We start from the raw sequence: 26,623 nt of genomic DNA on the forward strand, positions 1-26,623 counted from the left end.
CTTTTTTTTTAAAAAAAAACAACACTTTTCAGATTAAACCAATCCTCCCCTCCCCCCTCTGGATCCATCGGGGTGAGGCAGTCCAAGATGGCGATCGATTTGAAAAGCGCCTTGAGGTGAGGTTTGGATCCAGCAGATGAAGGGGATGGTCTTGGCAGGGCACTGGTGATAAAACTATTAGTTTACGCCTGTACCATTGAACACAATAGGAAATCCTTTATTTGGGAAGGTAATTTATGAAAAAGGAAAAATATAGTCGCACTGAAGAAGGAATTAATGCTTTACTATAGTGATCTATCACCCTTTCAAGGGTTCATAATGGTATCGTCTAGGAATTTGACGTATCGGGAGCATGGACCATACTAAGTGTCTCGTAGGGGAGCTTTAGCTAATTATTGGCACCTGTCCTGAAACCCCTAAGACAAGTAGTGTCTGGAATATCCACTACCTGTTACAAATTAAAGAATATATACAGTTATAGTGATTACGTTTTTCCTCTACGCTTCATTTTTTAAAGAAATCCTTTGGAATGGTACGGCTCGGCGAGCCCAGCCACATCAGCTGTTTCTTGCTCACGTGATCTTCCTTTTAAAGAAACAGGACACCCAAAAAGGACGGTGAGCCAATGGGTCCCTATTGCAGGAGAGAGATATTAACCTTGTTCCAAAGCTGGTGGTCCCCACCAAACTTTTAAAATGCTTCAAATACAGATTAAGATTTGCAATGATTTTATAGACTTCCTTCTTTTCTGCATTTAAGTGGCATTTATTTTTTTGTGGACATGCACTTAGGAAACCATGCATATCCCAGGCTAGGTTGCCTCCAATATACAGTAATAGATTGCAATTTCCAATATGGCATTTTGGCTGGGAATTAGGGTATTTAAGAGTCTAAAAAACATCTGGAAATCAGACTATTGGGGCTGGAGAAGGCTGTTTCTGCCAGGATATGTTAGTCCTTAAGGCACCATTTTGTCTTGTGACGTTTCTCCTAATCAACATGATGCAGTAATACAAAAATCATGGGTAATTTTACAAGCACTTTAATTCCGATTATTCCCCCCCCCATGAATATGACAGATAGTATTGTATTTTTATATTACAGTTACAGCGATGTTCAAATCCATTGGCTCTTTGCTAAACTGGTAGGAACAAGAACATCGAAAATGACCCCCAGGAAATCTCCTATGACAGAAAGCTAGGTAAAACTTCTGTTAAAATACTACTATTGGAAAATGAATATTCATATAAATGCACCAATGTTTCTTTCAGATATAGTTTTTGAACACGACGCTGTACTTATTAACCTTCCAGAATCCCGATATAATGTTTGAATAATATAGTACAACATATATGTCAAGAAAAAGCTTTGATCTGCTTATTTGCTGTAACTAGGGGTACATGGACTGTTGCCCTCTAAATAGGGGGTGCCATGCTAATGCAATCCATTGCATCCTTAATTTGGACATTTTTGCAAGGCCTTAGAAGGGCTGTGAGAACTTGAGAAAACAAGCACGGTTTTAAAATCAAAGCAAAATTTAGAAAGTGCAGGGAGGAGTCATAAACTAGTATGGGGTGGCATTACTGGTTTCTACAGCCTAAGGGTTCAGTATCCTGATGGTAGCTCTCCAAATGGGATCATTTCCCTTTTTTGTGGTAGCTGCTTTTTTTTTTAGCCAGACGAGCTATTCCAGATCAAAAGAAGGGGATTTCTAATAGCTTAAAGTAAAGTTCTTAAATATAAGGTGGTATCCGAAGCAGAACTAGATTCTGCAATAGCTTTCTACCATATAGTATTAACCTCGTTAACTCTCAAGACTCTTTTTTTTTCACTATGTATTAAAAATGGGCTGTGATTAATGTATATATGTACACATACAAACACATATATACAGTGTATATAGACTATATACATTTCTATGTACTTTATATGTAAACTGTGAGCTTATGCACTGGAGGCAAATTCTTTGTGTCTCCAATCACATTTGGCCGGTAAATAATTCTGTTTTGTTTTGTTTTGTTTTGTTTCTGATTCTATTCTTCTATTCATTCTACAATCTATTCTGTTCTGCATTCTATTCTATATAATGTGTATATGTGTGTGCATCTACTGTATGGCATCAGAATTTCACTTTTATTGTGTGCAGTGTGTACACAGAATAAGTGACAGTACTGGTTTATCTCATCTCATCTTTTATCTTATCTCAGGGTGTTACAGCAGCCTTTGTCAACCTCAGCCACTTTAAGAGGGGTGGACTTCAACTCGCACTGGCTGGGGAATTCTGGGAGTTGAAGCCCACCCCTCTTAAAGTGGCTGTGATACAGTCTGCCAAGTTGACACACCACCCCGAGAAAGGGTGTGTCCCAAGGAAGAGTTTCCCCCCCCCCCCCCCCGCTCTTTGCACGATGAACGTGTAACCGGGGTTGGCACTGCCCCCATCTGGGCGTTCCGGGCAGCGCTGTTCCCACCCAACCCCCCCCCCTCCCTTTGACGCACATCTGCTAAGTCAGAGCCTCCTGCTGGAAGCCGGCCTTGCCAGTTGGCAACTGGGTTTCGGGGTGCCCACGCCAGTCCAAGGGAAAAGGGGGCTGGGGGGGCAGGGAACCCCCTATCCATTTAGCCCACCCCCCCGTGCAACCCCCCCCCGTCCTCCTCCGCGCGGGACTTTCTTGCGGGAGTTTTGCAAAGTCGCCGCAGCCTGGCATCGCCCCGAGCCTCCGCGCGGCGGTTTGGGGGGCCCTGACTGCGGGCGGAGAGAGGGGTCTCCCCTCCTACCCGGCCGTTGAAGAAGCCCCTTCCCCACTTCTGCCCCTCCGGTCTCCCCACCCCGAGTCCGATCCGCCGCTCCGCTCCGCGCAGAAGAGCTCGGGGCGCAAAGCGGCGCGCGCGATCCTGCCGGGCCAGCCGCGGCGCGGGCAGCACGTGTCGGGACGTCTCGGAGGCGCCTCCCCGGCCCGCCCCACCGGCCCCCTGGCCTGAGAGACGGGGGAGGGACGCTTCCCACCCCCCGGGCGGCTCACATGACCGAGGCCAGCGATGGACCGAGACGAAGGGCCCGAAGCGAGCCCGGGAGGAGCCGCGGGTAAGCAGCCTCGCCAAGGCGCCTTCCCTGCGGCGCACCCGCTCCCCGGCTGTGCCAGCGGCGCCTGCCTCGCTCCAGCGGCCGGCCGCCCCCCCGCTCCCCCCCCGGGCTGGGGACGATGGGCAGGGCGATCCACAGCCCGGGAGACCCCAGCGCGCTCCGGCCGGCTTGGAGAGCTCCCGGGGGTCCTTCTGCCCATCTGGAGCCCCGGCAGGGCGGCCGGAGGGTCCCGGCCCGGCGGCGCAGGGGCCGGGGCGGTGGGTCAGCGGGGTTTTAATCGCTGCGCGGGGCACCCTCTCCCCTCTCCTCCTCTCCTCGCCAGCCGGGTTTTGTAAGCGCAGCGCCGGGTCTGGAGGGAAGGGATAGGGATCAAGGGAAAGGCGTGGGAGGGTGGCAGCTGGGTGGCTGGGGGGGATGGGAGGTGTAGTCCTCGCTCAGCTGGAGCACTCCGAGGCGGGAAGACCCCTGCGGGCCTCCCCATCACCCCAGTTCCAGATTTGGAAAAGAAGGCCTGGATTCTCTCCCCCCTCCCTTTTTTTAAAGGAGTTTGGGAGGGTTCAGACCTGTGTTTCTCCCAAGTGGGCAACTTGTGGACCCCCTACTCCCCAAAAGCCAGTTGGGGAATTCTGGGAGTTGAAGTCCACCTACAGGTGGTCCTCGACTTACAACTGTTCGCTTAGTGACCGTTCAGTATTACAGTGGCACCAAAAAACGGACCAACTTTCACCCTTAGGACCCTTGCAAGCCTCCCCGTGGTCACCTGATTCAAAATCAGAAGCCTGGCAACTGACCCACATTTATGATGGTTGCAGCATCCCGGGGGTCACCTGATTTCTCCCTTTTGTGACCTTCTGACAAGCCACGTCAATGGGGAAGCCGGGTTCACTTAACAACCGTGTTAGAAACTTGACAACTGCAGAGTGTCTCGCTTAACAACATCAATTTTGGTCTCAATTGTGGCCGTAAATCGAGGACTCTCTGTTATCTTAAAGTTGCCAAGGTTCCGGAAAGCCTGGATTAGGAGTTGAGCTGAAATGACTTGCCCCGTGGAGGTTGGCACGATCTGTTCGCCCCTTTATGTGAATTTAGCTTCTTTATTGTTATTTTTATGGTTAAAAAAAACGCTGCTGATTTCTTCACATGATGTGTTTGTGGTCGCACCAAGCTGGTTATGTCGATCATGAGTTGCCTATCGTAACTTCACACAATCCGTTGTGGCTTCATGAGCCGTTTGGGAGGTTGGGCTGCGTCTAGGTAAGGCCAGCCTTTGTGGCCTGGAAATTGTGGTTTGTGGCTTGTCACGCTGCATTAGTCCAGCCAAAGATGCTTTACCCCCAATAAACCAACATTAACCCAAGCATGGCTTAATAGGGCATGCTTGCCTGTTAGTAGCCCGATTGTCATTTTCTGGCTTTTTGTGCTGGCTGTAAAGTCTGGGTTTTATTTTGTGTTATGCCGATTGGCTCACTTTCTCAATCAACTTTTCTTCTTTTCTACGCAATGAACTCAGCATGTTACCCAACGCCCTCTCTGCTGTGTGGATTGATTTAGTATGGACTGATTAAGCTTTCTAGGAAGGAACTGAATGAGAGCAAAGGAAATAAAAAGAGGCACTCGGTTAACTTTACACTATCTCGTTTTTAATATGAGAAAGTCTCTAGAAAACTTCCTTTGCTGTCTCTGATCTTGTTTGGGCTGACAAACGTCTGACTAATTTTTTAAGAACAGCGCTAGGATTTGGGCGCCTGTATTTCCTCTGCAGCATTTTTACCCCTCTCTTTAGCCCAAAGATTTTGGAGGCTCTCAGATTTTAGAGCTTGAAAGTGAGGGCATGCAAGGAAAAGCAAGTGGGGTCAGAGCAGGAAAAAAAAAAGCAAGCTCAAGGCATGAGGCTGTCACTGATGCTTCTCTGGGCTCCATATTGATCCTGCAGGTCTTTCCTTCCTGGCTCCCTCTATTCCATGTGGATTGCCGATGCTGATGTTTTAGGCCCTGTTTCTGCTCCTTTGTGGCTTTTGTTTGTTTTCTTCCATTGTTTCCTCTGGGGCTTTAAAGCCTTGGGGGAGGGTGCCTGTGTGATCTTGTGCAATATTTCCAATATTTAGGCTTGAGAGAGCTGGGAATAGATTCTGCTCAGCATAAGGAACGCCTTTGCTGGTTCAGACAACCGTCTGTGGCAAGTAGGACTTTGGCCAGCAAATCCCTTGGAATGCAGTGTCTGTGTCCCCTTGGCCTAATTGCTGTGTTTAGGATAGGGATAAGGATAGGGATAGGGATAGGGATAGAGTAGAGTAGGGTAGAATAGAATAGAATAGAATAGAATAGAATAGAATAGAATAGAATAGAATAGAATAGAATAGAATAGAATAGAATAGCAGAGTTGGAAGGGACCTTGGAGGCCTTCTAGTCCAACCCTTTGCTCATGCAGGAAACCCTATACCATTCCACTTAACAAACGTCTCACTTAGCCACATAAATTTTGAGCCGTAAGTTGAGAACTACCTACCAGTTGGCAAGCAACCAGATTTGGTCACAAATTGATCCCAGGGATGCTGTGACAGTCATAAGTTCAAGGACTGCTCTTAAGCCATCTTTTTCAGAGCCCTCGTAACTTTGAACGGTCACTAAACAAACGGTCATAAGTGGAGCTCCCTGTATTGCAAATTCTGGTCATTGGTTTCCTTTTTTTTCACCCCTTTCTGAAGACTCCGTATGGTGTCCGTATTATCCAGCCTAATCACCCTTGAGCAGATTAAAAACTGAGGGGCCTATGCTTAATCTGATGCTTCTTGCCTGATCAGGATTTGAACTCGGCTCTTCCAAGTCACAATCCACAAGGAGGCCATCGCCTCCCTAGTCTTTTAGTTGCCATCTCTCCCAAGCTCCAGTCTGTAAGTTCAGTAGCAAGAGTTTTTTTTTTAAGTGACCGTTTCAGACATCTGGAGGTGCTTATGTAACTCAACCCTCAACCACCAGGCCCTGTGGTTTGGGATAAATATTTATATATATATACACATATATATATTAATATTTCTTAAGGCCTCTTTGCAGGCCTGGAATGGATATGGGCTGAAATTTGGAGAGGCAGGTTTTCCTGATTTTGTACGGAACTCAAACCAAGAAATGAACGTTGCAACTCGGCTTAAAGACCACAGCGTTCAACGGTGGTCAGGCTGGCAACTGAAACCAGGTTGTTTTGTGTCTCGAATCCCGCACAGCCTGGTCAAAAACTGTCCAAACCGAAAAAAAATTATTTTTCCCCAGCTGTTTCTCATTACCGAAGATTATTTGGCAGGGATCTTTTTTATTTTTCTTTCCTTGGGCCAGAAAATTGCAGAAGTACGTTGGGCTGTGTGTTAACTTTCTGAAATCATTTCAGTTCCATTTTCTGATGAATTCTAGAAATGTTAAAGGAGTGTGGGGGGATTTCCTGAGAAGCGGGGAGGGGGGAACCCCTAAATTTTTCCTGATCAGAAACTCTAAATGGGAAATTACAATTATTTCTACACTTCTTCTTTTTTCCTCTTACAAGCTGGATTAGAAAAAGGAAGCAAAACGGCAGTAAACAAGCTAGGATGATTTGATTTGGAGCTGATCTCCCTGTTATCCTGTTTCCAGTTATTGCCATTTGCTGAGGTGTGCATTCCATTGTGGTTCTTGTTTTCTTCTCTCTCTCTCTCTCTCTCTCTCCCATTTTCTTTCTCTTTCTTTCGTTCTTTCTCATTCTTTTTCTCATTCTCTCTCTATCCCTTACTTTCTCTTTTTCTCTTTCTCATTCTCTTTCCCTCTCTCTCCCCCCTTTCTTTCCCCCCCTCTTTCTCTTACTTTCTTTTTCTCGTTCTCTCTTTCTCTCTCTCTCTCTCTCTTCCTCTCATTCTTTTACTCTCTCTCTCTCATTCTTTCTTTCTCTCTCCTCTCTCTCTCTCCCTCTCCCTCTTTTACCCCAGAATAGGTGAGACGTGGAGAAAACTGCTATTCGTGGCTTATTTTGGCTGTACAGTGGCAGGCAAACATCTGGTTTTGCTTGTTGGGAAGCCCAGTTTCCCTCTGCTTTGCAAGGTCAGGCTTTGAGGTTGGAATGAGGAATCCTTGATTTTTTCCCCCCTGCCCCCCCCCTTTCCTCCCCCAGTGGGATTTGCTCTGTTCCTTTCTGAGGAAGAATTTCTCTCTCTGGGAAGGGACCTTGGACTTTGGGGGGGGGGGGTGTTGCAATGCCTGTGTTTTGCTTTGGACCAAACATGTCTTGGAACGCATTCGCCCAGATGGAGGTTGAGAGGTTTTGCCACATGGCATCCTGACCTTAAAGGAATGTTTTGGCTTTCAGACTGGGTTTTTTTTTTAAAAAAAATATTCTGTTCAATCCTGTCTGACTCTCGGAGAGGACCTGGACAAGTCCCTGTTTTCCTGGCAAGGTTTTGCAGAACGTTTGCCCTTGGCTCCTTCTTAGGGCTTGGAGAAACAGATTGGTTTGAGGTCAGCCAGCTGTTTCGCTGCCTAAAGCAGGACTAGAATTCATGGTCTTCTGGTCCCCAACCTGGTGCCTTCACCACCACCACCCCCCAAACTGGCTCTCTTGAGACTTTTAAGACTGCTCAAAGGTTGGCAGAGTGTGACGTTACCTCCCTGAAATAATTCAAACAGACTCCCCCATCTTCCTTGGAGTAACAGAATGACAGAGCTGGAAGGGACCTTGGAGGTCTTCTAGTCCAACCCCTTACCTTCCTGTGCCCGTGCAGTTGTGGCTGTGTGTGATGGGCAGGGGGGAGGGAGTCCTTCTGTTCTAGCCGTCCACATCTGCAGGCGTGGCATTTCAGTGGCATCACATGGAAAAGATTTTGGGTTAGGAATGACTCCATTCCTGGGCCAAGTTTTGAGATTGTCCAGTCGGTCACAGTGGGTTGAGTTAACCTGAACTCAGGTGGGCCAGTGATTCTCAGACTCGACCACTTTAAGACAGGTGGACTTCAACACCCAGGATTTAACTGCAGTGATTTGCTTAATGGCCGGGGCCAAAACAGTTCGTACAATTGGACGTAACTCCCTTAAACCACCACTTTACTTAGCAGAGGAAATTCTGCTCCTCCACTGGGGTGGAGAGTTGAAGACTGGTAAAAAAGGTAGAGAAAGCTTGAGGGGTGAGTTTAGAAGAGGAGAGAGGATAGCTTGTCTATACAGGTGGTCCTCGGCTTATGGCCGCAATGGAGCCCCAAATTTCCATCCCTAAGTGAGACACTTGTTAAGTGAGTTTTGCCCCACTTTACGACTTTTCTTGCCACCCTTGTTAAGTGAATCACCGCGGCTGAAAATGAGTCTGGATTCCGCATTGACTTTGCTTGTCAGAAAGCTGCAAAAACACAACCGTCATAAATATGAGTCGGTGGCCAAGTGTCTGAATTTTGATCACGTGACCGTGGAGATGTTGCAGCAGTCGTAAGTGTGAAAAATGGCCACCAGTCCCTTTTTCCGCTGCCGTCGTAACTTTGAATGGCCGCTAAATGGACTGTTGTAAGTTGAGGACTGCCTGTATTAGCTTTCCTCCGGATTTATTCATCGCTCTTAGCAATGGGTGGTTTACCCATGACTTTTGGAGCGAACCGTGATCAGCTGGCTTCCTGCAACCCTCATCTGCAAAAACCCCCAGCGGTTGGGTTCACACAACAGAGTGCCCCGAACCAAGCCGTGTGTTACAGCTGGTTCATTGTGATGGCTGAACCTTGCTTTGAGTTATTTGATGTTCTCCAACTTAGACCTTTTGGCTCTGTAGGGACTACAGCTCCCACTGAATTCACATCTGGGGAGTCTCACCTTGGAAAAAAGGCCGTTGCAGATAAAATAAGAGCAATGAGACACAGACGGTGGGTCTGTCCTTCCATCCAATCTCCTGGGCTCCCAAAATTTTGGGAGTGGACATCTTTGGCAGACAGGATGGCGTTTTTTCTTCTGTTGGCATCAAAATCTTCATTCCCCCCCCCCCTTTTCCAGGGTTGGTTGCGAACAGGATCCAAAAATGCCAGCTGTAGGCTTTCCTGCATTTTGATCTTAGCAGGAGCCAGTTCGACAAGAATTACCAGCCACTTGACTGGCTCCCTTTGATGATTTTTTTGGCACCCGGCTGAGCAGAGCAACTGCTTCTGGAGAGGTGTGGGGTTGGAAACGTTTCTGGGTAGTTTAGGCAGGTAGATGAGGATCCTAGGTGTGTGTCTGCTCAGGCAGAGCAATTTGCAGACTGCGTAGCCCAACGGCTGCAGGCCAGGAAGGTCTCCTCCCCCTGGCTTTTTCAAGAGCATCTCCTTCCTTTTGGATTCCTCTGTTCTTCTCTAGAGGTGGGGGAGCCTCCCGTCAGTGACCCGAAGGATCCAGAAGAACCTCGTATGCAGAAGCCTCCGGGAAGTCCCTTGGTCCTCCCTCACACCTTGCAGGAGCTCCTGAGCAAAGACATCGTTCAAGTGCAGTTAATCCCGGAGAAAAAGGGGCTGTTTTTGAAGCACGTGGAATATGAAGTCTCCAGCAAGGTTGGTGATGGGGAATAAATTCAATTTCTGGGCTTGGCTGGAGAAACTGGGTTGACCCTCCAGACCTCAGGCTGGGCTGGGCTGAGCAACGAAAGGGGTGTATTTGCAGAAAGCAAGAAGATTGGCCTGAACAAAGAGTGAAGCAATTTGTCTTTAGCTGAAGCTCTCAGGCTTGCAAGAGGCTGTGTCTTGGGAGAGCTATGTCCCCCCTAGAAAGAGAGAACATCTGTATTTTGCAGCTGTTTATCAATGCTGTGCTTAGCGTTGGATGCAAAATGTCAAGCACATTGTGCAAGTCAACACTGGCATTTTAGAAATCATAGTTAATGGGATATAAACTTCTTTTCCTTCTTAACCTCTAACGCAATGCTTCCCATACTTGGCAGCTTTACGGTGGGTGGACTTCAACTCCCAGAATTCCGCAGCCAGCCACATTGTCAAAGTTGCAAAACGCTACTCTAAAGGGCTAACCCTTGGCTAGAGCTGTTGTCAAATAATATAATGTATTACTTAAGTTTTATAATATCATTATCAAATTATAGAAGGAGAAGAAAGGACTCCTTTTTTACTATTATGGAGCCTCTCTGTAATCAATATAATAATAAAAATTGGATTGGATTTGCACCAGATCAATTGATGGAACCAGTTGCTTGGGTCTCGGGAAGCCTCCCATCCACATATTTGAACCTAAAAGTTCAATGCCAGCTGGCTGTAGGAACGACCTCATCTAGGAATAATCTGTACACTTTAAAAGTTTTTTTTTTAATAATCTGCACGTACATATACAGCGTGAGATGCCAAGATTGGCAAAGAGGGTTGCCAGTTTGCAGAAAAAAAACTATTTCATTTATAAACATAATTAGAGTTTATAAAGCTGTATCAATTTCAGCCAATTCAATCGTGGCTGAGCACTTGTATTGACTGACTCCCATTCATTTCTCCGGCTAGTGAAAAAAAAAAAATCTCGATTTGAAGCCTTGTCTTTCAATTCTACAGAAATAAATTATTTTTCCCTGCAAAAGGATTTTTTGCTTCTTTTCTTCCACATTTGCTGTTGGCAGCTTTTCTCAGCACTTATTTTTCAGGGTGATTCAAACTCCAGCAATGAAGGCGAGGGGAAAGCTTCCAGGGTGTTGCATCACTTAGCTTTTCAAGAGGATTTATTGCTGCAAGATGTGGCTATTGTGGTTTGTTTAGATCTGTTGTGAAGGGAAACTGAGACGGATTCTTTGATGTTTAAGCCAAGGGTGAACTGATAAGTTTGTTCTCACCAGGGTCCTTTAACTAGCTGCCCATCACTCAAAATGAGACCTGTTTATTTACTTAATCGCTGCCCATCCGCCCATCTCAGTAAGGAACTCTGGACAATGAAGACGGTTAAAAGTAAAAATAGAAACAATAACAACTGCAAAAATCAAAAGTAGATAGCAGCCAAGAGAGAAAGTCCCTGAGGATGGGCTCCAGCATGTGTCCAAAAGCTTGAAAGGCAAGTCTCTGGTCTCCTTGGCTGACAAAAATTGGATCTTGCAACGTTAGCCCAGGACACGTAGATTTGCCTTCCTTCGTGAGAAATGCAACAATTGTTAACACAGCCAGGAGATGGGTCCTTTCACACACTTGGGGCAGAATGGGACAACTCACTGCGGGGCAATTTAACAATTCATTTGTTTTAAAAATTATTTTAACTTTTGCCATTCTCCTTTCATTTTGTCCCTCCTTTGGCATCCTTTCTTTGCTGATTCTATTCCACTATTTCTTCGATATTGTGATAATGCTTGTCCCACGGTGAGTTGGATGTGGGAAGTTGTCGTAGATCCCACTCGGGGACCCAGGTCTGGGCACAGAACCAAGTTTTTGGGGTCTTGGGAAAGGCCCGCAGGATTAGGTCCAACCTCATCTCTGGAGAGAAAAGGCTCTATCGGGTGGGCACCATGGCAGAAAAGATGTCTCTTCTGGCCCCCACTTTCCAACACCTCTTAGCCAATGAGATCTGGAGCGTGCCCATCTTGAGAGACGAGATGGGATGGGTAGGAACTACCAGGATCCCTTAAGCAACACAGGAGATGCTGGACAAGATGTTCTAGGTGTTCTGTTCCTGTGTCCAGCATCTCCTTTGAGGAAGCTCTGAATGGATTCCTTCATTCTCCCTACAGCGTTTTAGGTGCTCCGTTTACCGGCGGTATAACGATTTTGTGGTTTTCCATGAGATGCTTCTTCAGAAGTTCCCCTACCGTATGGTCCCTGGCTTGCCTCCCAAGAGGATGTTAGGAGGTAAGCTTAGAAAGATAACTAAAGTCCAGGAAGACCATCAGTGATGGCATCTTCCCCAACCTGGTCTTTCCAAATGGGTTTGGAACGATGATGGTTAGGCTTCCTAGTCAACCAAGGCATCCTGTTGGGAGTTGCAGTCCCAGCCCCTCTAGAGATGTCCTGTTGACCCTAGCTTATGGCTGGAATTGGTATAAGAAGTGGGATTTCCTTTTGTGCATAAAAACGATCAGGAAGGTTTTGAAGATTGAGGTTCCTAACGTGGCCCTTCTCCCATCTTCCAGCTGACCGAGAATTCATCGAAACTAGACGCCGTGCCTTGAAACGCTTCATCAACCTGGTGGCGCGACACCCTCCTTTTTCAGAAGATGTGCTTCTGAAATTCTTCCTCTCTTTCAGTGGGTCGGTAAGTGTGCACGAGAAGGACTCCATGGGTCATTGAATATGTTGTAGAGATCAGTGCTTGCTGGCTTATTTAGTATTGGTTTACCAGATGCCTCCTATCGGTTAGATATCTACCATAACATTGTCCGCAGCAGGACTTTCCAAGCTGGGCAACCTTTACAGGATCTTGAGGCTACTAGTAATTTATCTAGTTGCTCAGTTGCATATATATATCTATCCAGTGAAGGAGATAAACCACATTTGTGGTGCCCAAACTTGCCTTGAGTAGCACCTGATCTTACGTGGGGTCATCCCAACACCAATTAACTAGATGACAGAGATTGACTCAAACCAGGGACAATTTGATGTTTCCAGTTAATCTTATGATTGACCCCCCCAATTTCTGGTATTTGAGATTGCTACAGCTCTCATACGTTGAATCCAGAGGTGGCCTTTGAGTCAAAGGTGAGAGATTAGCTCCCGGCACACAAACGTTGACCCATTGTGCTGACGGATGCAAAACTCCAGGAAGACGAAAGGAGATAGCACCACCGATGATTGTAGGAACGTGCTCCAGTTCCTTTTTTTCCTTTTGGGTCCCTCTTCCTATTTGTCTTCTTCTTGTTGTTCCAGGATGTTCAGAACAAGCTGAGGGAGCTGGTCCAGGGTGTGGGAGACGAATTCATGACCTGCCAGTTCGCAATGCAGGCAAAGGTATTGTCTGGAGAGACCTCCTGTTAGAGACATGGACGTGGGGTGGCTTCAGCAGAAGACTTCCATTTATAACAGAGAGATAGAAATGCTCAATCCTGGGGTTTCTCAACGTGGACTGCTTTAAGCGGGGTGGACTTCAACGCCCAGAATTCCCCAATCAGTGTTGTAAGTTGAAGTCCACCCATATTAAAGCAGCCAACGTTGAGAAACATTGACTTAAGATACTTGAGGTGCATTGAGAATGAGAGGCTGGGGGAGGATTGTACCAGCTGCGGTCAACTTCTCCTGCTATGTAGGGCAGAGGTCCCCAACCTTTTGGCCACCAGGGACCGGTGCCATGGAGAAAGGTTTTTCCACGGATCAGAGCGAGTGTGGTTTTGAATACTGCCTGCATCCCGAGGGTGGAGCTTTGCTCGTTTGTGCGGCCCTCTTGCAGGCATGCTGCAGACCGGTGCTGGTCCACAGACCTGGGGTTGGGCTCCTCTGATGTAGGGTTCTTCCAACTATGTGGAAGCTGGTTGTGCTATCACCATCCCCAGCCCGGCGCCCCTCCAGCCTCTCCATGTAGCAGTTATTGGGTCTCTTTCCTGCTCCTCCGTCAGGAGTATTTGCCCACAGATATCCAAATCCAGTTTGCAGCCAGCCGAGAATTGATCAGGAACATCTACAACAGCTTCTACAAACTCAGGGACCGGACGGAGCGGATCGCATCCCGGGCGGTGGACAATGCCTCAGACCTTCTCCTGTTTGGGAAGGAGCTAAGGTGAGTGGGTGGGTGTGGACTGAGGCATCTGCTTTCCAGAGCAGGGGTCCTCAACCTTGGCCACTTGAAGACTTGTGGATTTCAGCTCCCAGAATTCCTCAGCCAGCTTTGCTGGCTGAGGAATTCTGGGAGTTGAAGTCCACAAGTCTTCAAGTGGCCAAGGTTGGAGACCCCTGTTCTAGACTCAAGCCTTCGGGTTGAGCTGCCGTCAGTTTACAGACAGTCCTCGACTTAACGACCGGTGGCTTAGCGATTGGTCGTAAGTAACCTCCCTTACAACCCAGATTCGAAGTTTCAGCCCCCCCCTCCCCATCCTGCATTTTAGATCTTTGACAAACGGCCTGCATGTGTAGCCTATTTGCATCTCATGACTGCCATTAGCGATGGGGTTGGTTTTTTTTGGGCCAGACAATGGAATTTACTTAGTTTCTGGCAAAAAACAACAACAACACCCCACCAGCCTTTGCAGACAATGGATTCGCTTAACGGCCTTGGTTCGCTTGCTGTGTGAGCCCAGCGCTCGCATAATGACAGGCACCACCATAATTCTGGATTCAGTTATGGACGTAAGTTGAGGACTACCTGTAATACCGCAAGTAGCAGCGATCTGGGCTCCGGTGCAGAGAAGTTCTCGGGGGAGTGATAGCTTTTGCAGTTCCTCCCCCCCCCAAAGAAAGTGTCTTCTTTCTCCATCTCCCTGCTGTCATCTCTTCCCTACCTTAGAGTAAGCGCCATGTTGTTACAACAAATGGCAACTTTCACACAGCTCCAGGGGAAAACACAAGTCGTAAGGCCCATTTTTTTTCAGGGCTGTTGCAGCTCTGAATAGTCACTAAATGAACTGTTGTAAGTTGAGGACGACCCGTATTGGATGATCAAATAAGGAAGGGGGGTCTAAGGCAGATCTGGGTGCTCGGTGCAAATGGGGGCGGGGTTGGTGCAAAGGCCTGGCAGGGTCTTCATGGATATACACACACCCCTTCTTCCGGCAGTGCTTTGGGCTCGGACACAACCCCGCTGCCTTCCTGGGCGGCCCTCAACAGCAGTGCCTGGGGCAACCTGAAGCAGGCGCTCAAAGGCCTCTCGGTAGAATTCGCCATGCTGGCCGACAAAGCTGTGCAGCAGGTGAGCTGGGGCAGGGGATGGGGGCAAGGGTGGCATGGGAGGGGGTGGGTTCCCTCCCCCCCTGAGATTCATTGATGTTTCCGTGAAGATTGCAAAGCAGCGCCTGGCTGGCCGATCCTCAGTTAGCGACCGCCTTCTTGGCGAACGTCCACACTAGCCACAGGGACGAAAAAGTCCACCGGACTTTATATATATATATGCAACTGAGCAAAGGAAGACGGGAGGAAGAACGTAAGCACCATTACGGTTTCCCTTAACGACGGCGTCCGCTTAACGACCAAGAAGATGCCAGTTCCGGGTTCAGTCTCCGAGCAAGGGCAGCCTACAAATCGTGGCCGTTCGCCGGGCAATTGCCCAGGATGGGATCCTGTTGATTAACTCATTATAAAAAAATAAGGAAGAGCCATCGGAATTCACAGCTGTATTAGAGAAAGACGTGTATGAAAACGAATGTCAGTTTTTTAGGGGGAGGGGGGTTTCACTTAATGACTGCATCGCTTAGTGACGGACATGCCGGTCTCAACTGTGGTCACCAGCTGAGGACTACCCGTATGTGTGTATGTAGATATGTATGTGCGTGTGTGTGTATGGATATACGCACACACACATGCCCATACACAGAATACCTGCACATCCATCCACCCACCATCGCTTTCAGCTTCAATTTCACTACCTCCCCCCCCATCTTTTATCTTCTGTCCGTTGAAAGATTCCCCCGGAGAGCTTCCTTTCTGAGACGGGATCCAGCCTGCAAGGGGCCACTTCCCATCGGCTTCCTCCCTTCCTGCCTAGGGCGGGCGGGTGGGCGCGGGTGAGCAGCTGCCCCCCACCTCCCCACCTCCCCCATTCACGGGGCCCTCTTTCATTCTGCTGCCCAGGGTAAACAGGAAGAGAACGACGTGGTGGAGAAACTCAACCTTTTCCTGGACTTGCTCCAGTCTTATAAAGTGAGTCCCACGTTCAGTCCAGTTCAGTCCGTTTGTTTGGGGAGAGAAAGGCTAGGCCATGGCTGGGGACTGGAGGGGAAGCAGGAAGTGTCCGAAACAGGAGAATCAAGAAATGAAAAAGGTGAAAAATGGGTGGGTGGGTGGATAGATAGATAGAGAGAGAGAGAGAGAGAGAAAGACAGACATAAATGATAGTGATAGGTAGGTAGGTAGGCAGGTAGGTAGGTAGGTAGAGAGAGAGATAAATAGATACAGACAGACAAATTGATAGAGATAGGTAGACAGAGGTAGACAGACAGACAGACTGATAGATGATAGAAAGGTAGACAGGCAGACAGCCTGATAGCGATAGGTAGGTAGGTAGGTAGGTAGGTAGGTAGAGAGATAAATACAGACAGACAGACATAAATGATAGAGATAGGTAGACAGAGACAGACAGACCTAGTTTGACAGACATGGATGGATGGATAAGCTAGGGAGAAATACAGTAGAGCTAGAGAGAGACAAGAGATGGGCAGTTCGATAGATGCTACCGGTAGATAGAAATTAGCCCCCTTACGTCTGGTTCCCCTGGCTAGCTGCCTCTTCCGCCTTCCGCATTGTAGGATCTGTGCGAGAGGCACGAGAATGGTGTGTTGCACAAACACCAGAGGGCTCTGCACAAGTACAGCATGATGAAGAAGCAGATGATGAGCGCCACGGTGCAGAACAAGGAGCCAGACTCGGTGGAGCAGCTGGAATCCCGGATTGTGGAGGTAGGGTCCTTGGGGTCTTCTGAACCTGTGCTGGCCAACAAGAGGGAAGTCACAGAGAAACATTTCTGCATCCTGAAAATGGTGGGGTCTCGGTTTTTTATTTTTTTATTTTGGATAAAAGAACAGAAAATCAGGATGTGTTCAGTTCTCTTGGCAACGATAAGTTGGTGAAGCTGAAACAACTGTGGAGAGTTTTCTGAGGCATCTGGGATTGGGGAAGAAGATGGGGCTGGGGGTGAGGTGTTGGGTGGAGAGGATACCTTGTGGTGTCTAATCTTTCCCTTCCTCTTTCCTTCTTCTTTCCTTCATCTCCTTCTCTTCCTTCTTCTTATCTTCTGTCTCATTTTTCCTCTTCTCTTCCTTCTCCTTTTCCTCCTCCTCTCTTCTCCTCCTCCTCCTCCCCTTTCTTCTTCTCTTCCTTCTCCTTCTTTTCCTCCTCCCCTTTCTCCCTCTCCTCCTCCTCCCCCTTTTCTCCTTCTCTTCTGTCTTTTCCTCTTTCTTCCTTCTCTTCCTCCTCTTCCTTTTCCTCCTCCTCCCTTCCCTTTTTCTCCTTGTCTTCCTCCTCCCCACCCACCCACCCTCAGCAAGAGAACGCAATCCTCACCATGGAGCAGCGCAACTACTTCTCCCTCTACTGCCTTCACCAAGAGACTCAGCTCATCCACATTTACCTCCCACTCACCTCTCACATCTTGGGGGCCTTCGTCAACTCGCAGATCCAAGGCCACAAAGAGGTAAGTGCCTACCAGGCTGGGGTGGGTAGGTGGATGGGTGGAAGGCATCCACCCGTTGGGCAATTGGCCGGTCCTTGCTTTCCTCTCGCTTGTTTTCCTCAAGCACCCAAGGGCCACGGAGGGCCTCTCCGTAAATGCTGGAGAACAGCTTCTGCTGGTGTTTCCTTGCCCTTCTGCCCACCGGCTCTGCCTCTCTCCTTTCCTTCTGCAGATGAGCACAGTCTGGAACGAACTGAAACCCAAGCTGAGCTGCCTCTTTGCAGGAACCAGCAGCGTGCTGATGCTCCCCTTGTCTGCTCAAGAGGAGAACTTTCTTCCCAGTTAATGTTTTGGGATTCAGGATGGGAGTGGCTGGAAGGAAGGGCTGCCCTTGACACTTAACCGCACCTGTCCAGCTGTTCTTCTCTCGGCAAATCCTAGGTTTTGCCTCCCCGAACCTGATTTGAGGGGATCCACAATCTCCAGGAGATGTGATTTTTTTCAAAGACCTCTTTTGTGCTTTTTTGTTATCCTCTGCGAAGGCTCAACCACGGCGCTCGGGGCAGATTTGGGGATGGGGCCTGCCCCCTGCCAAAAACGACAGACGGGTTTGGGTGACCCACTCCACTCCAGGAATAAAACCCATAATTTCATTGAGGTTAGGGCCGGGCAGCAAATCTAGACACCATTGATCAAAGGGGCACCCGTTTTCCTTAAACAGCATTCTGAGCGAAGTGACCATCGTGAACTTTTCTCTCATTTCATGTTGAAAAGCCAGATGTTTAAATGAATAGAAGTGTAACTTTAGGCCCAGCTATGCTTCCACAGTAGACAGGGAGCTACGTGACTTCATGCCACGTAAGAAACGGCCAGCTGCCTCACAGAGGACTAGACTTATGAATTCATCTCTCAAAACACACTTCCAGCCTTGCCTCTGTGGAAGCCTCTCAATGTGGCCAAGGTTGAGAATCTCTGCTCTAATGTCCCAAAAGTGCTTTTTCAGGAGGCAACGGAACTTCCTTGTTTTTCTTTGAAGACGTTTCGCTTCTCATCCAAGAAGCTTCTTCGTCTCTGACTGGATGGTGGGGAAGGGAAGGATTTATATTCTGAATGATAAGCTGTCTGCAAGGAATATAAATCTAGTTGCCTCTTAAAAAGCACCTTGGGGACAACCAAGACCTGAATGACTAAGAATCTCCATAGACATTCCGCCATAAAAATTACTTTGCACCCTCCATGGGACATATTCCTTCCCCTGTCCATTAATGTTCCTCGCCATACCTATCAAGGAAAGATTTGCACCAAAGCTCGGCCGAACGTGGTGACTACATAAACACAGTGCCTTATTCCAATATATTTTTTAAAAAACCTCTAGACAATCATCTTATTAACCAAAATGAACCCGGTTTGGTTAAGTCTTGGTAAGTTGGCCAGGGGCTACCAATCCTGAGGTTATATAAAAGGAGATATCGTTGTTTGATTCATGCCTAGTTAAACCAACCAACCAGCTGTAAAAAGCTTGTTCTGCTGGATTAAAAAAAAAAAAAATCCAACTGCCATAAGGAAAGCTGCCTCTTTTCTACAAGGCGAGAGAAGGTCATTTTGAGATTATTTTGAGGAAGCTCTATTTAAAGTGGATCATTTGGGATCATGGAACTTTTTTTTTTTTTAACAAGATGACAAAAGAAGTCATCTGAAGGGACTAAATGCCAAATTCTCAGGAAAGTAAATTGCCTTTTTTGTGTTTTTCCAAGTCATGTTTTGGTTTCAGGGTAGGTGGGCTTCCCCCAGCATCCTGGCATTTGACATTTGTAAAAGAGTGTCCGCTTTGCAAAAAGTATTGTTTTTAACCAAAGCACTTTATTATAAATGGCAGAATGTCTTTTATTTCTACTTGGTAGACTTTAATAAATGTTTCCAGAGTCTAACATCCCCAGGCCCTCCTACCCCAAAAGTTACAAAAAAGATCTATTTGTAAGAGAAATACAAAACTCTATTAAAAGGTTGAACATTTATTTTAGCGCTGAACGTATTTATTGCAACGTGTATGATCAAAGCTTTTTTCTTCATGATATTGAGGATATCCCGGCATTTCTTCTTCTGGTTTGACCATATTTTCCCATAATCTAGCATTCTTTGATCACGGAACACATTCGGTGCACAAACAAGTAGTTTTGAGGAGGTATTTTTTTCCTAGAAAAGTCATCCATGATTGAGTTCGGCAGAAGAATCGTTTTGCTACAGGGCCGGTGGTGGTTCCTTGCCCACCGAGATCTCCTTTATGTCTCCATCAGGAAATCTTTCTTGTGTTTCCTCCTGCATCTTCTCCACCTCCTTCAGGGTATATTCTAAGATAGTCTTCTGTCCCTGAAATTTAAAATAACCCAGGAAATATTTCTTGCAGAGCAGAAGAGGGAACCAATATATATCGTCTGGCCACATCTCCTTGAAAGGTATCTGGTCCACGTCAAACCACTGAGGACGCATTTCTGCAATGGGAGAGAAACATGGTATAGGCAGTCCTAGACTTCTAAGCACAATTGGGCCTAAAATCTCAAGATGGTTGCTAAATGAATCGTGCCTGATTTTATGACCTTTTTTTGCCGTGGCTGCTAAGTCGTTGAATCATGAGATTGTTAGGTGAATCCGGCTTCCCTGATTTTGTACGAAGCCGGCTGGAAGATCACAAATGGTGATCATGTGACACACACACACACACACACACACACACCCTGGAGGTTGTGACCCTTGTAAAGTTGCCAAAATGGCAATAATGATGTGATGCAAAGAAGAGCAACGAAGATGATTAAAGGCCTGGAGACAAAAACCTATGAAGAACAGTTGCAGGAACTAGCTATGGCCAGTCTAGAGAAAAGAAGGATTTAGGGGTGACATGATAGCAGTCTTCCAGTATTTGAGGGGCTGTCACAAAAAAGGGGGGGTCAACCTATTCTCCAAAGCCCCCGAAGGCAGGACAAGAAGCCATGGATGGAAACCAAGGAGAGAAGCAACCTGGAATTAAGGAGAAACAGGAATCCTAACTGTGAAAATGTAACCAGTGGAACGACTTGCCTCCAGAGGTTGTGGGTGCTTCATCACTGGAGGTTCTTAAGAAGAGACTGGACAGCCATTTGTCTGAATGATATAAGGCAGTGGTTCTCAACGTTTTTATACGGCGACCCTGGTCATAAGGGCGTGGCACGCATGCGCGGTGGCAGCCCCATGCACAGTGCGCATACGCCGTGGTGGCCCCATGTGTGGCGCACATGCGTGGTGCTGCCCCATGCGCGGCGCGGTGCACATGCACGGTACCGCCAGCTGATAAAAAAATGGCAGATCGCGTTGTTTGGCGACCCCTGTGAAATGGTCGTTCGACCCCAAATGGGGTCACGACCCACAGGTTGAGAACCGCTGATATAAGGTCTCCTGCTTGAGCAGGGGGTTGGACTAGAAGACCTCCAAGGCCCCTCCCAGCTCTATTCTGATCGATGGAACCCTGCCAGTGTGATACACACTGACTAAAAACAAAACCCACAGTGGCAGTTGGATCCCATTATTATGCATGGAGGCCATCTTGACTTTTCTGACCTTGCACACTTCCCTCATTCTGCTCACCCCCACCCACTTTCCTACCGTCACTTTCAGTGGGGTCTCCATGGAAATTGTCAGCGCGAAAGATATGGACCTCCATCAGTTCCGAGTTGCCTACAAATTCAAAGGTAATTTGGCCCATTTTCTGTAAGGTGTCCACAGTCAAGCCACTCTCTTCATGAAGCTCCCTGAAAGTAAGGAAACGAGAGTTTGCATGTCATTTCACCATTTTTCAATTTTATAGCATCTAGGCGAGTCCCTCTGTTCAGCCGATGATTGAGCTAAGACAAAGTCAGAACAAAAGGAAAGAAAAACGCCCTCAGTCCAGTATTAATCATCCCAACTCCATTTGGCCCACAAACTAGAAGCGGAGCAGGTCACCAGGGCCCTGTTGTGCAATTCCAAAATTACAATCACGAGCCTTTTCCAAAGAATTGGAGAAGACTGGCCGTAGATCAGCGGTTCCCAACCTTTCCAGTTTGGTGCCTCCCCCCATCCTGATGGGGAGGGCGTGTGAGTGGCAGGCATTTGCACTGGCGCATGAAACTCTGCTCACATGAATGGAAGGCGTGCACGCTTGCCCATTTCTCCCATGGCCCGGGGGTTGGGGGCTCTTGCCATAGATAAAGTGGGTTGTCCTCCACCTTTTCGCTGCCTGCTCCACCGTCTCCCCCAGCTGCACCTTTCCGCCAAAGCCGTTCCAGAGACCAGCCCCGAAGCCACGCTTTTTCATGCCCAGCAGGATGCGTTGCGGCTGCATCACCAGCACCAACGTGTACAGCTTAGTCGTCAGCATGCTGCACCCTAGATCAAGAAGGAAGGGGAAAACATCCATGGTCAAGTCCACAGAAATTCTGCAGGAAGCTGGGGCAGATTGCAAGAGAGGGGAGGAGAAAGGGGAAGGCTGAGGTTGCTGATACTGTGCTTTGCAAGAGGGTCAGGTACACGCCCAAAGCACTGGAAAAAGATAAACATCGAGGAAGGAAGGAAGGAAAGGAAAGGAAAGGAAAGGAAAGAAGAAAGGAAATGGCTGTTATCTTTGGGACCAGGGTTTCTCAATCTCCGCAACTTAAAAATGTGGACTTCAATTCCCAGCATTCCCCAGCCAGCATGCTTTAACAAGACTCCATGGAAGGTTTTCCCTCCCAACGTCTCGCTTTTAAGTTCCAGCCACGAATCGCCCCTAATGAGGAAAAAGAGGCAGAGCGCAATTGCTATGCAAAAAACCCTGCTCCGAAGCTACCAAAGCCCTGGATTCACTCTCTCCCTCCCTTTCTTCCTCTTCCTCCTCGCTTCCTCCTGCTAAGAAAATAGGGGGAACAGGAGGAGGGAGACCCCGGGCCTTATAGGGAGGCGACCCTCCCCAATGCGCTTCTTGCAAACCTGAAAGGAACGAAGGGCGTCTCAGATGCAAAAATACAACAAACAAACAAACAAAAAACCGTGCAGGGTCACAGAACGTGGGAGACGGAGCGGCGTTTCCGGGGGGAGGATTATAGACGTCGGACTCGGTGCCACCCGAAAAGTGTCCCCCAGATCCCGGAAGTGGCCGGAGAAACCATGAGCCGGTGAGTGGGGCCGAATGCAACTAGACCTCCGGGAGGAACGAAGGCTCTTTCTCCCCCCCCCCATTCCTGCTTCCTTTGCTCGGGCTGCGGAGGGGGCTCTCCCGAATTAGGCTTGCCACGATTCCCACGCTCCTTTCCCTTGGGTGGGCTGAGATGCCTTTTCATGATGGTTGTTCCAGCTCTTCCTCTCGCCTGCCAGAGCGTTACTCTAGGGATTCTGGGAGTTGAAAGCCATACATGTTAAAGTATGCTGGCTGGGGAATTCTGGGAGTTGAAGTCCACCCATTTTAAAGTTGCTGAGATTGAGAAATCCTGGTCCAGAAGATAACAGCCATTTATTTCCTTCCTTCCTTCCTTCCTTCCTTCCTTCCTTCCTTCCTTCCTTCCTTCCTTCCTTCCTTTCTTCCTTCCTCTCATTTCATTTCCTTCCTTCCTCCCTTCTTTCCTTCTATCCATCCATCCTAACTTACTATGTTTATACCATAGCTGTTGCTAATTTTCAGCAATCCCACCGGTTTTTCTCCCTTGCAGACGTTGGATGCTGCCCACCATTTTACTTCAGGTCCAGAGAATCCACACAGCAGGGCAGCACCTAAAATCCAAAACAGGGGCAGAGTATCGCTGGCTGGAGAGGCATTTCCGAGATCCATTTGTGAAGCGAGCCAAAGAGAGGAACTATCGTTGCCGAAGTGCTTTCAAATTGCTGGAGATTGATGACAAACATCACCTCTTTCGGCCTGGGCTGCATGTCCTCGATTGTGGGACGGCCCCTGGAGCCTGGGCGCAGGTAGCGGTTGAAAGAGTCAATGCCACAGGATCTGGTGAGTGGATGCCGAAGGCTACCGAGTCTGGTTTGCAACCTGTTCTCAACCAGCCATACTGTGATTTGGTTAGTTTGGGTTGCCTCAGACTTCAAAATGCGGTTGTTTTAGACCTGCCTGTTTATATTAAACTCCTTCTATCCAATAAATATTGCCAAGCTGTGTTTTTTCAGGTATTGACAATATGTGGCTAGAGAAATTCTTCCCTCCGTTTGAATATGCGGGTTTTTTTTAAATCTCTACCCATGGCTTCATTTTAATATCATGGGTTTTCCCTCTGGGAAATGATAGTGAGAGCAGTCTTGAAAAGCCTCAGTTTAATTAATTAATGTCAGGCAAAAGTGCTCTGACAGCAGAAAACATAACTGTTGGCTGGCTGTGGAGTGGCTTGACGACAGTACAAGACAGTGATTGATAAAGGAGATTTCTGAATTATTGATCCTTACAGAAAGCCTTGCTCATAAAAAAACCCCTGCTTGTTAGGAACCTGCTAAAAATAAAATGATAGAATTGATTAAGAGGCCGGTCGTGGGTGACTTTCAGTAATTTCTTTTTTAATGCCACCGATAGGGAATGCAAAGTGGTTTTCCTATTTTCCTTGCCAGCCTGCAAATAGATAGAAGTTCTGTTACTGACAGAATTCACAGATTTTGCTAAGTCATAAGGTGGTTTATTTAGTTCGAGTAGGCCTCTGCTTTTGATAAACTATGGTTAATTGGCTTAGTGCAAGTGTGAACCATCCAATTATGGCTTGTACAATGCACATAGCTAAGTCCCAAAGGTGCTTTTCAAAAGGCAGTTGAACTTTTTGGAGTTTTTGGGTTGAAAATGTTTTGCTTCTCATTCAAGAAGCTTCTTCTATTTGGTTTCTTGGATGAGAAGCGAAATGTATTTAAGGAAAAAACCAAGAAAGTCCAGTTCCATTTGGAAAAGCACCTTTGGATATCCATGACCTGAATGATTGAGAATCTCCAGAGACACATAACTAACCAAATCTTAGCTTAATGTAGTGTGTAAATCTAGCCAGGAAGGTCACTGGATAATTTTATGGGATAAGTAAGGGAGTAACAGAGGTCTGTATTATTATCCTTGGGAAGAATACACCAGTTCTGCCCTACTCACACTTTACGGCTTGAACAATCAGTAAGTAGATCATTTACTTGCCTGGTATTTCATAGTTTCTAAAAACTGGGAAACAGCTTTCTGTTAAAAATTCACTTATGCAGAGCCTTTTAAAAAAAAGATTTATTACTTAGCATTACTTCTGGGTAATAGCGTAGGCTAAAGTTCCCTCAATCCACCGTTACAATGACCTATGGATTAGAAACATATCGGTCTTGTCCACTTGATGATCCAGAGCGTAGGTGTCTTTAAAAGCAATTGGACTCACTTGCGCCATAAATTTGCCTATCGGGCTATTCTGTGATTTCTAGATTCCCAGGCAGTATGTCATTAAACAACAGCTCCGGGAGGAGAACTATTTTATCTTTATGTCCTCGGTGCTTAGTCCTCATAAAAATGGCAGAATTTATGTGCCCTTGTATTGGTCATGAAGTCTACCGGCAGTAAAAGGGAAAAAATGGGAAATTGTTTTCTGCCTGAAATTCTGACTAAGCATCCTGAGGATCTTTTTGTGAATGTTGATATTGTAATGAAATGTGAAATTAACCCTGGGGGACAAAGGGAAGAAATGCTGAGTAGGAAACAATTAGATAAGAGAGGCAGGGCCCCCCAATTGCTTAACAGTCAGAGGAAGAAACTCAGAAAGGATCCATCCTACTTGATCAGGGAATTAAAAGAGGAGCTGGGAAGTATGTACCTTCAGATCAAAAAGATTCTGTTAACATAGCCTTAAAATAAAATAAAATTAGCTTGTCTGGTTGTGTTTCTGTCTAGTTCACTTGGGTGGACGAACTGATATTTGGCACCAAGGTTTCAAAATGAGCCAAGTTTTGTTAATGTTTTTTCTCTTAACAGTTTTTCTTAGTGTATTAACGAGGCTTGAAGATAGAATGACACACAGATTTCAATTGTTTCCAGAAATGTGTTGTCTTCGCCCGCAGAGGAAAAATTCGGATACTGTTTGCCTCAAACGCCAAACATGATCTGCAAACTGACTTATGCAGGTCCAGCTCATTTAATTAGTTGAAACCCAGTAGTAAACCAGAAAATAGGCAAAGATTCTGAGGCTTCTTTAAAGACCAATAAACGTATTTTAATCTGTTTTTTTTTTTTCACATGGATTGCTTTGTGTCCTCTAGATCCAGATCAGCCTGTTGGCTTTGTCCTTGGAGTTGATCTTCTTCACCTTTTCCCCCTGGAAGGAGCAATTTTTCTCCCTCACACCGATATCACGGATGTGGGCACCCAGAAGGAGATCCAAACTCTTCTCCCAAAAGGAAAAGCGGATATTATCCTAAGCGACATGGCGCCGAATGCAACCGGCATCCGGGAATTCGATCATCAAAAATTGATCCATCTCTGCCTGTCCCTTTTGGATCTGGCCCAAGGCATTTTGCAGCCAGGAGGGGTCCTGCTGTGCAAATTCTGGGATGGCAAGGAGAGCCATCTCCTCCGAAGCCGGCTGTTGCAAGACTTCTGTGAAGTGAAGACCCTAAAGCCTCAAGCGAGTAGGAAAGAATCGGCGGAGACCTTTTTCTTAGCAAAAACATACCGAGGGGTGTCAAATATACAGCAGAAGAAACTTCAGTAGCTTCGTGCATTCTGTGTGGCATCGCTTAGGATTGATATACCAGACATGGTTGCAGTAGCAATAGTTGCATTTTTTGTTGGGGGAGGGTGCTGCAAATGGAAATTTTGCAGGCTGCTGGAGAGGTGGGGTCCTTGGTGCTCTCTGAGCTTGGTGGTTTTCTTGCAGACGTTTCAAGACCCAGCTAGGTAACATCATCAGTGCAAACCTCAATCCCTTCTGGCATTGATGATGTTTCCTATTAGGTTATGAAACGTCTACAAGAAAACCACAAGTTTAGAGAGAATCAAGGGCCCCTGAGCTATAAGTGCTTGAGAAGTTTGTATATAGTATTAATTATAAGTTGTATAAATAAATAAATAACCAATAGAACAAAACACAATCTGTCTCTTGTGTCCATTCGGAAAGAAACTTGCAGGACTTCATTCCCAGATAAAGACACCTGCAGACTCTCTGACAAAAACTTGCATGGAAAAGATAATTCATTTATTGAAACGTAACCTCTCGTCTTAAAACAACTCAGGGCAACTGCTTGAGCAGGGGGCTGGACTAGAAGACCTCCAAGGTCCCTTCCAGATTCCATTCCATTCTATTCACAATCCATAAACCAACATAGCATCAATATAAAGCAGTATAAAACCACACAGAAACATTATGTAAGCAATGTAAA

At 46.9% G+C, this 26,623-nt stretch overlaps 3 protein-coding genes across 10 annotated transcripts; 2 read left to right on the top strand and 1 right to left on the bottom strand.

Annotated features, from left to right (window-relative positions):
• Positions 1 to 65: 65 nt before the first annotated feature.
• Positions 66 to 18,205, top strand: SNX8 (sorting nexin 8). 5 transcript variants are annotated; one of them, XM_039360820.1, is made up of 13 exons: positions 99 to 116; positions 518 to 617; positions 1,105 to 1,201; positions 9,404 to 9,594; positions 11,748 to 11,865; positions 12,147 to 12,268; positions 12,880 to 12,960; positions 13,563 to 13,723; positions 14,716 to 14,848; positions 15,727 to 15,795; positions 16,401 to 16,550; positions 17,135 to 17,284; positions 17,496 to 18,205. In XM_039360820.1, the coding sequence occupies exons 4-13, from the start codon at positions 9,454 to 9,456 to the stop codon at positions 17,607 to 17,609; spliced, it is 1,239 nt and encodes a 412-aa protein (XP_039216754.1). In that variant the 5' UTR covers positions 99 to 116; positions 518 to 617; positions 1,105 to 1,201; positions 9,404 to 9,453; the 3' UTR covers positions 17,610 to 18,205. The 5 variants fall into 5 exon arrangements, with proteins under 5 accessions (XP_039216755.1, XP_039216754.1, XP_039216756.1 ...); XM_039360821.1 differs by lacking the exon at positions 518 to 617 and having other exon boundaries at positions 66 to 116; XM_039360822.1 differs by lacking the exon at positions 99 to 116 and having other exon boundaries at positions 9,406 to 9,594.
• A 675-nt stretch (positions 18,206 to 18,880) lies between these two features.
• NUDT1 (nudix hydrolase 1) lies at positions 18,881 to 22,334 on the bottom strand. Of its 4 annotated transcripts, none has more exons than XM_039360834.1 (4): positions 22,098 to 22,122; positions 21,499 to 21,658; positions 20,897 to 21,042; positions 18,881 to 19,752 (listed from the first exon to the last, which is right to left on the bottom strand). In XM_039360834.1, exons 2-4 carry the CDS (start codon positions 21,648 to 21,650, stop codon positions 19,502 to 19,504), a joined length of 549 nt encoding a protein of 182 aa, XP_039216768.1. In that variant the 5' UTR covers positions 21,651 to 21,658; positions 22,098 to 22,122; the 3' UTR covers positions 18,881 to 19,501. The 4 variants fall into 4 exon arrangements, with proteins under 4 accessions (XP_039216768.1, XP_039216765.1, XP_039216769.1 ...); XM_039360832.1 differs by lacking the exon at positions 22,098 to 22,122 and adding an exon at positions 22,238 to 22,334 and having other exon boundaries at positions 18,921 to 19,752; XM_039360831.1 differs by lacking the exon at positions 22,098 to 22,122 and having other exon boundaries at positions 21,499 to 22,090.
• MRM2 (mitochondrial rRNA methyltransferase 2) lies at positions 22,285 to 26,330 on the top strand. The gene is made up of 3 exons (XM_039360830.1): positions 22,285 to 22,422; positions 22,954 to 23,243; positions 25,505 to 26,330. The coding sequence occupies exons 1-3, from the start codon at positions 22,415 to 22,417 to the stop codon at positions 25,954 to 25,956; spliced, it is 750 nt and encodes a 249-aa protein (XP_039216764.1). The 5' UTR covers positions 22,285 to 22,414; the 3' UTR covers positions 25,957 to 26,330.
• The last annotated feature ends 293 nt before the right edge of the window (positions 26,331 to 26,623 follow it).

This window comes from Crotalus tigris, unplaced genomic scaffold (genome assembly GCF_016545835.1).
Source record: "Crotalus tigris isolate CLP2741 ecotype Arizona unplaced genomic scaffold, ASM1654583v1 scf7180000019173.45859301935:6455823, whole genome shotgun sequence".
NCBI lineage: Eukaryota > Metazoa > Chordata > Lepidosauria > Squamata > Viperidae > Crotalus > Crotalus tigris.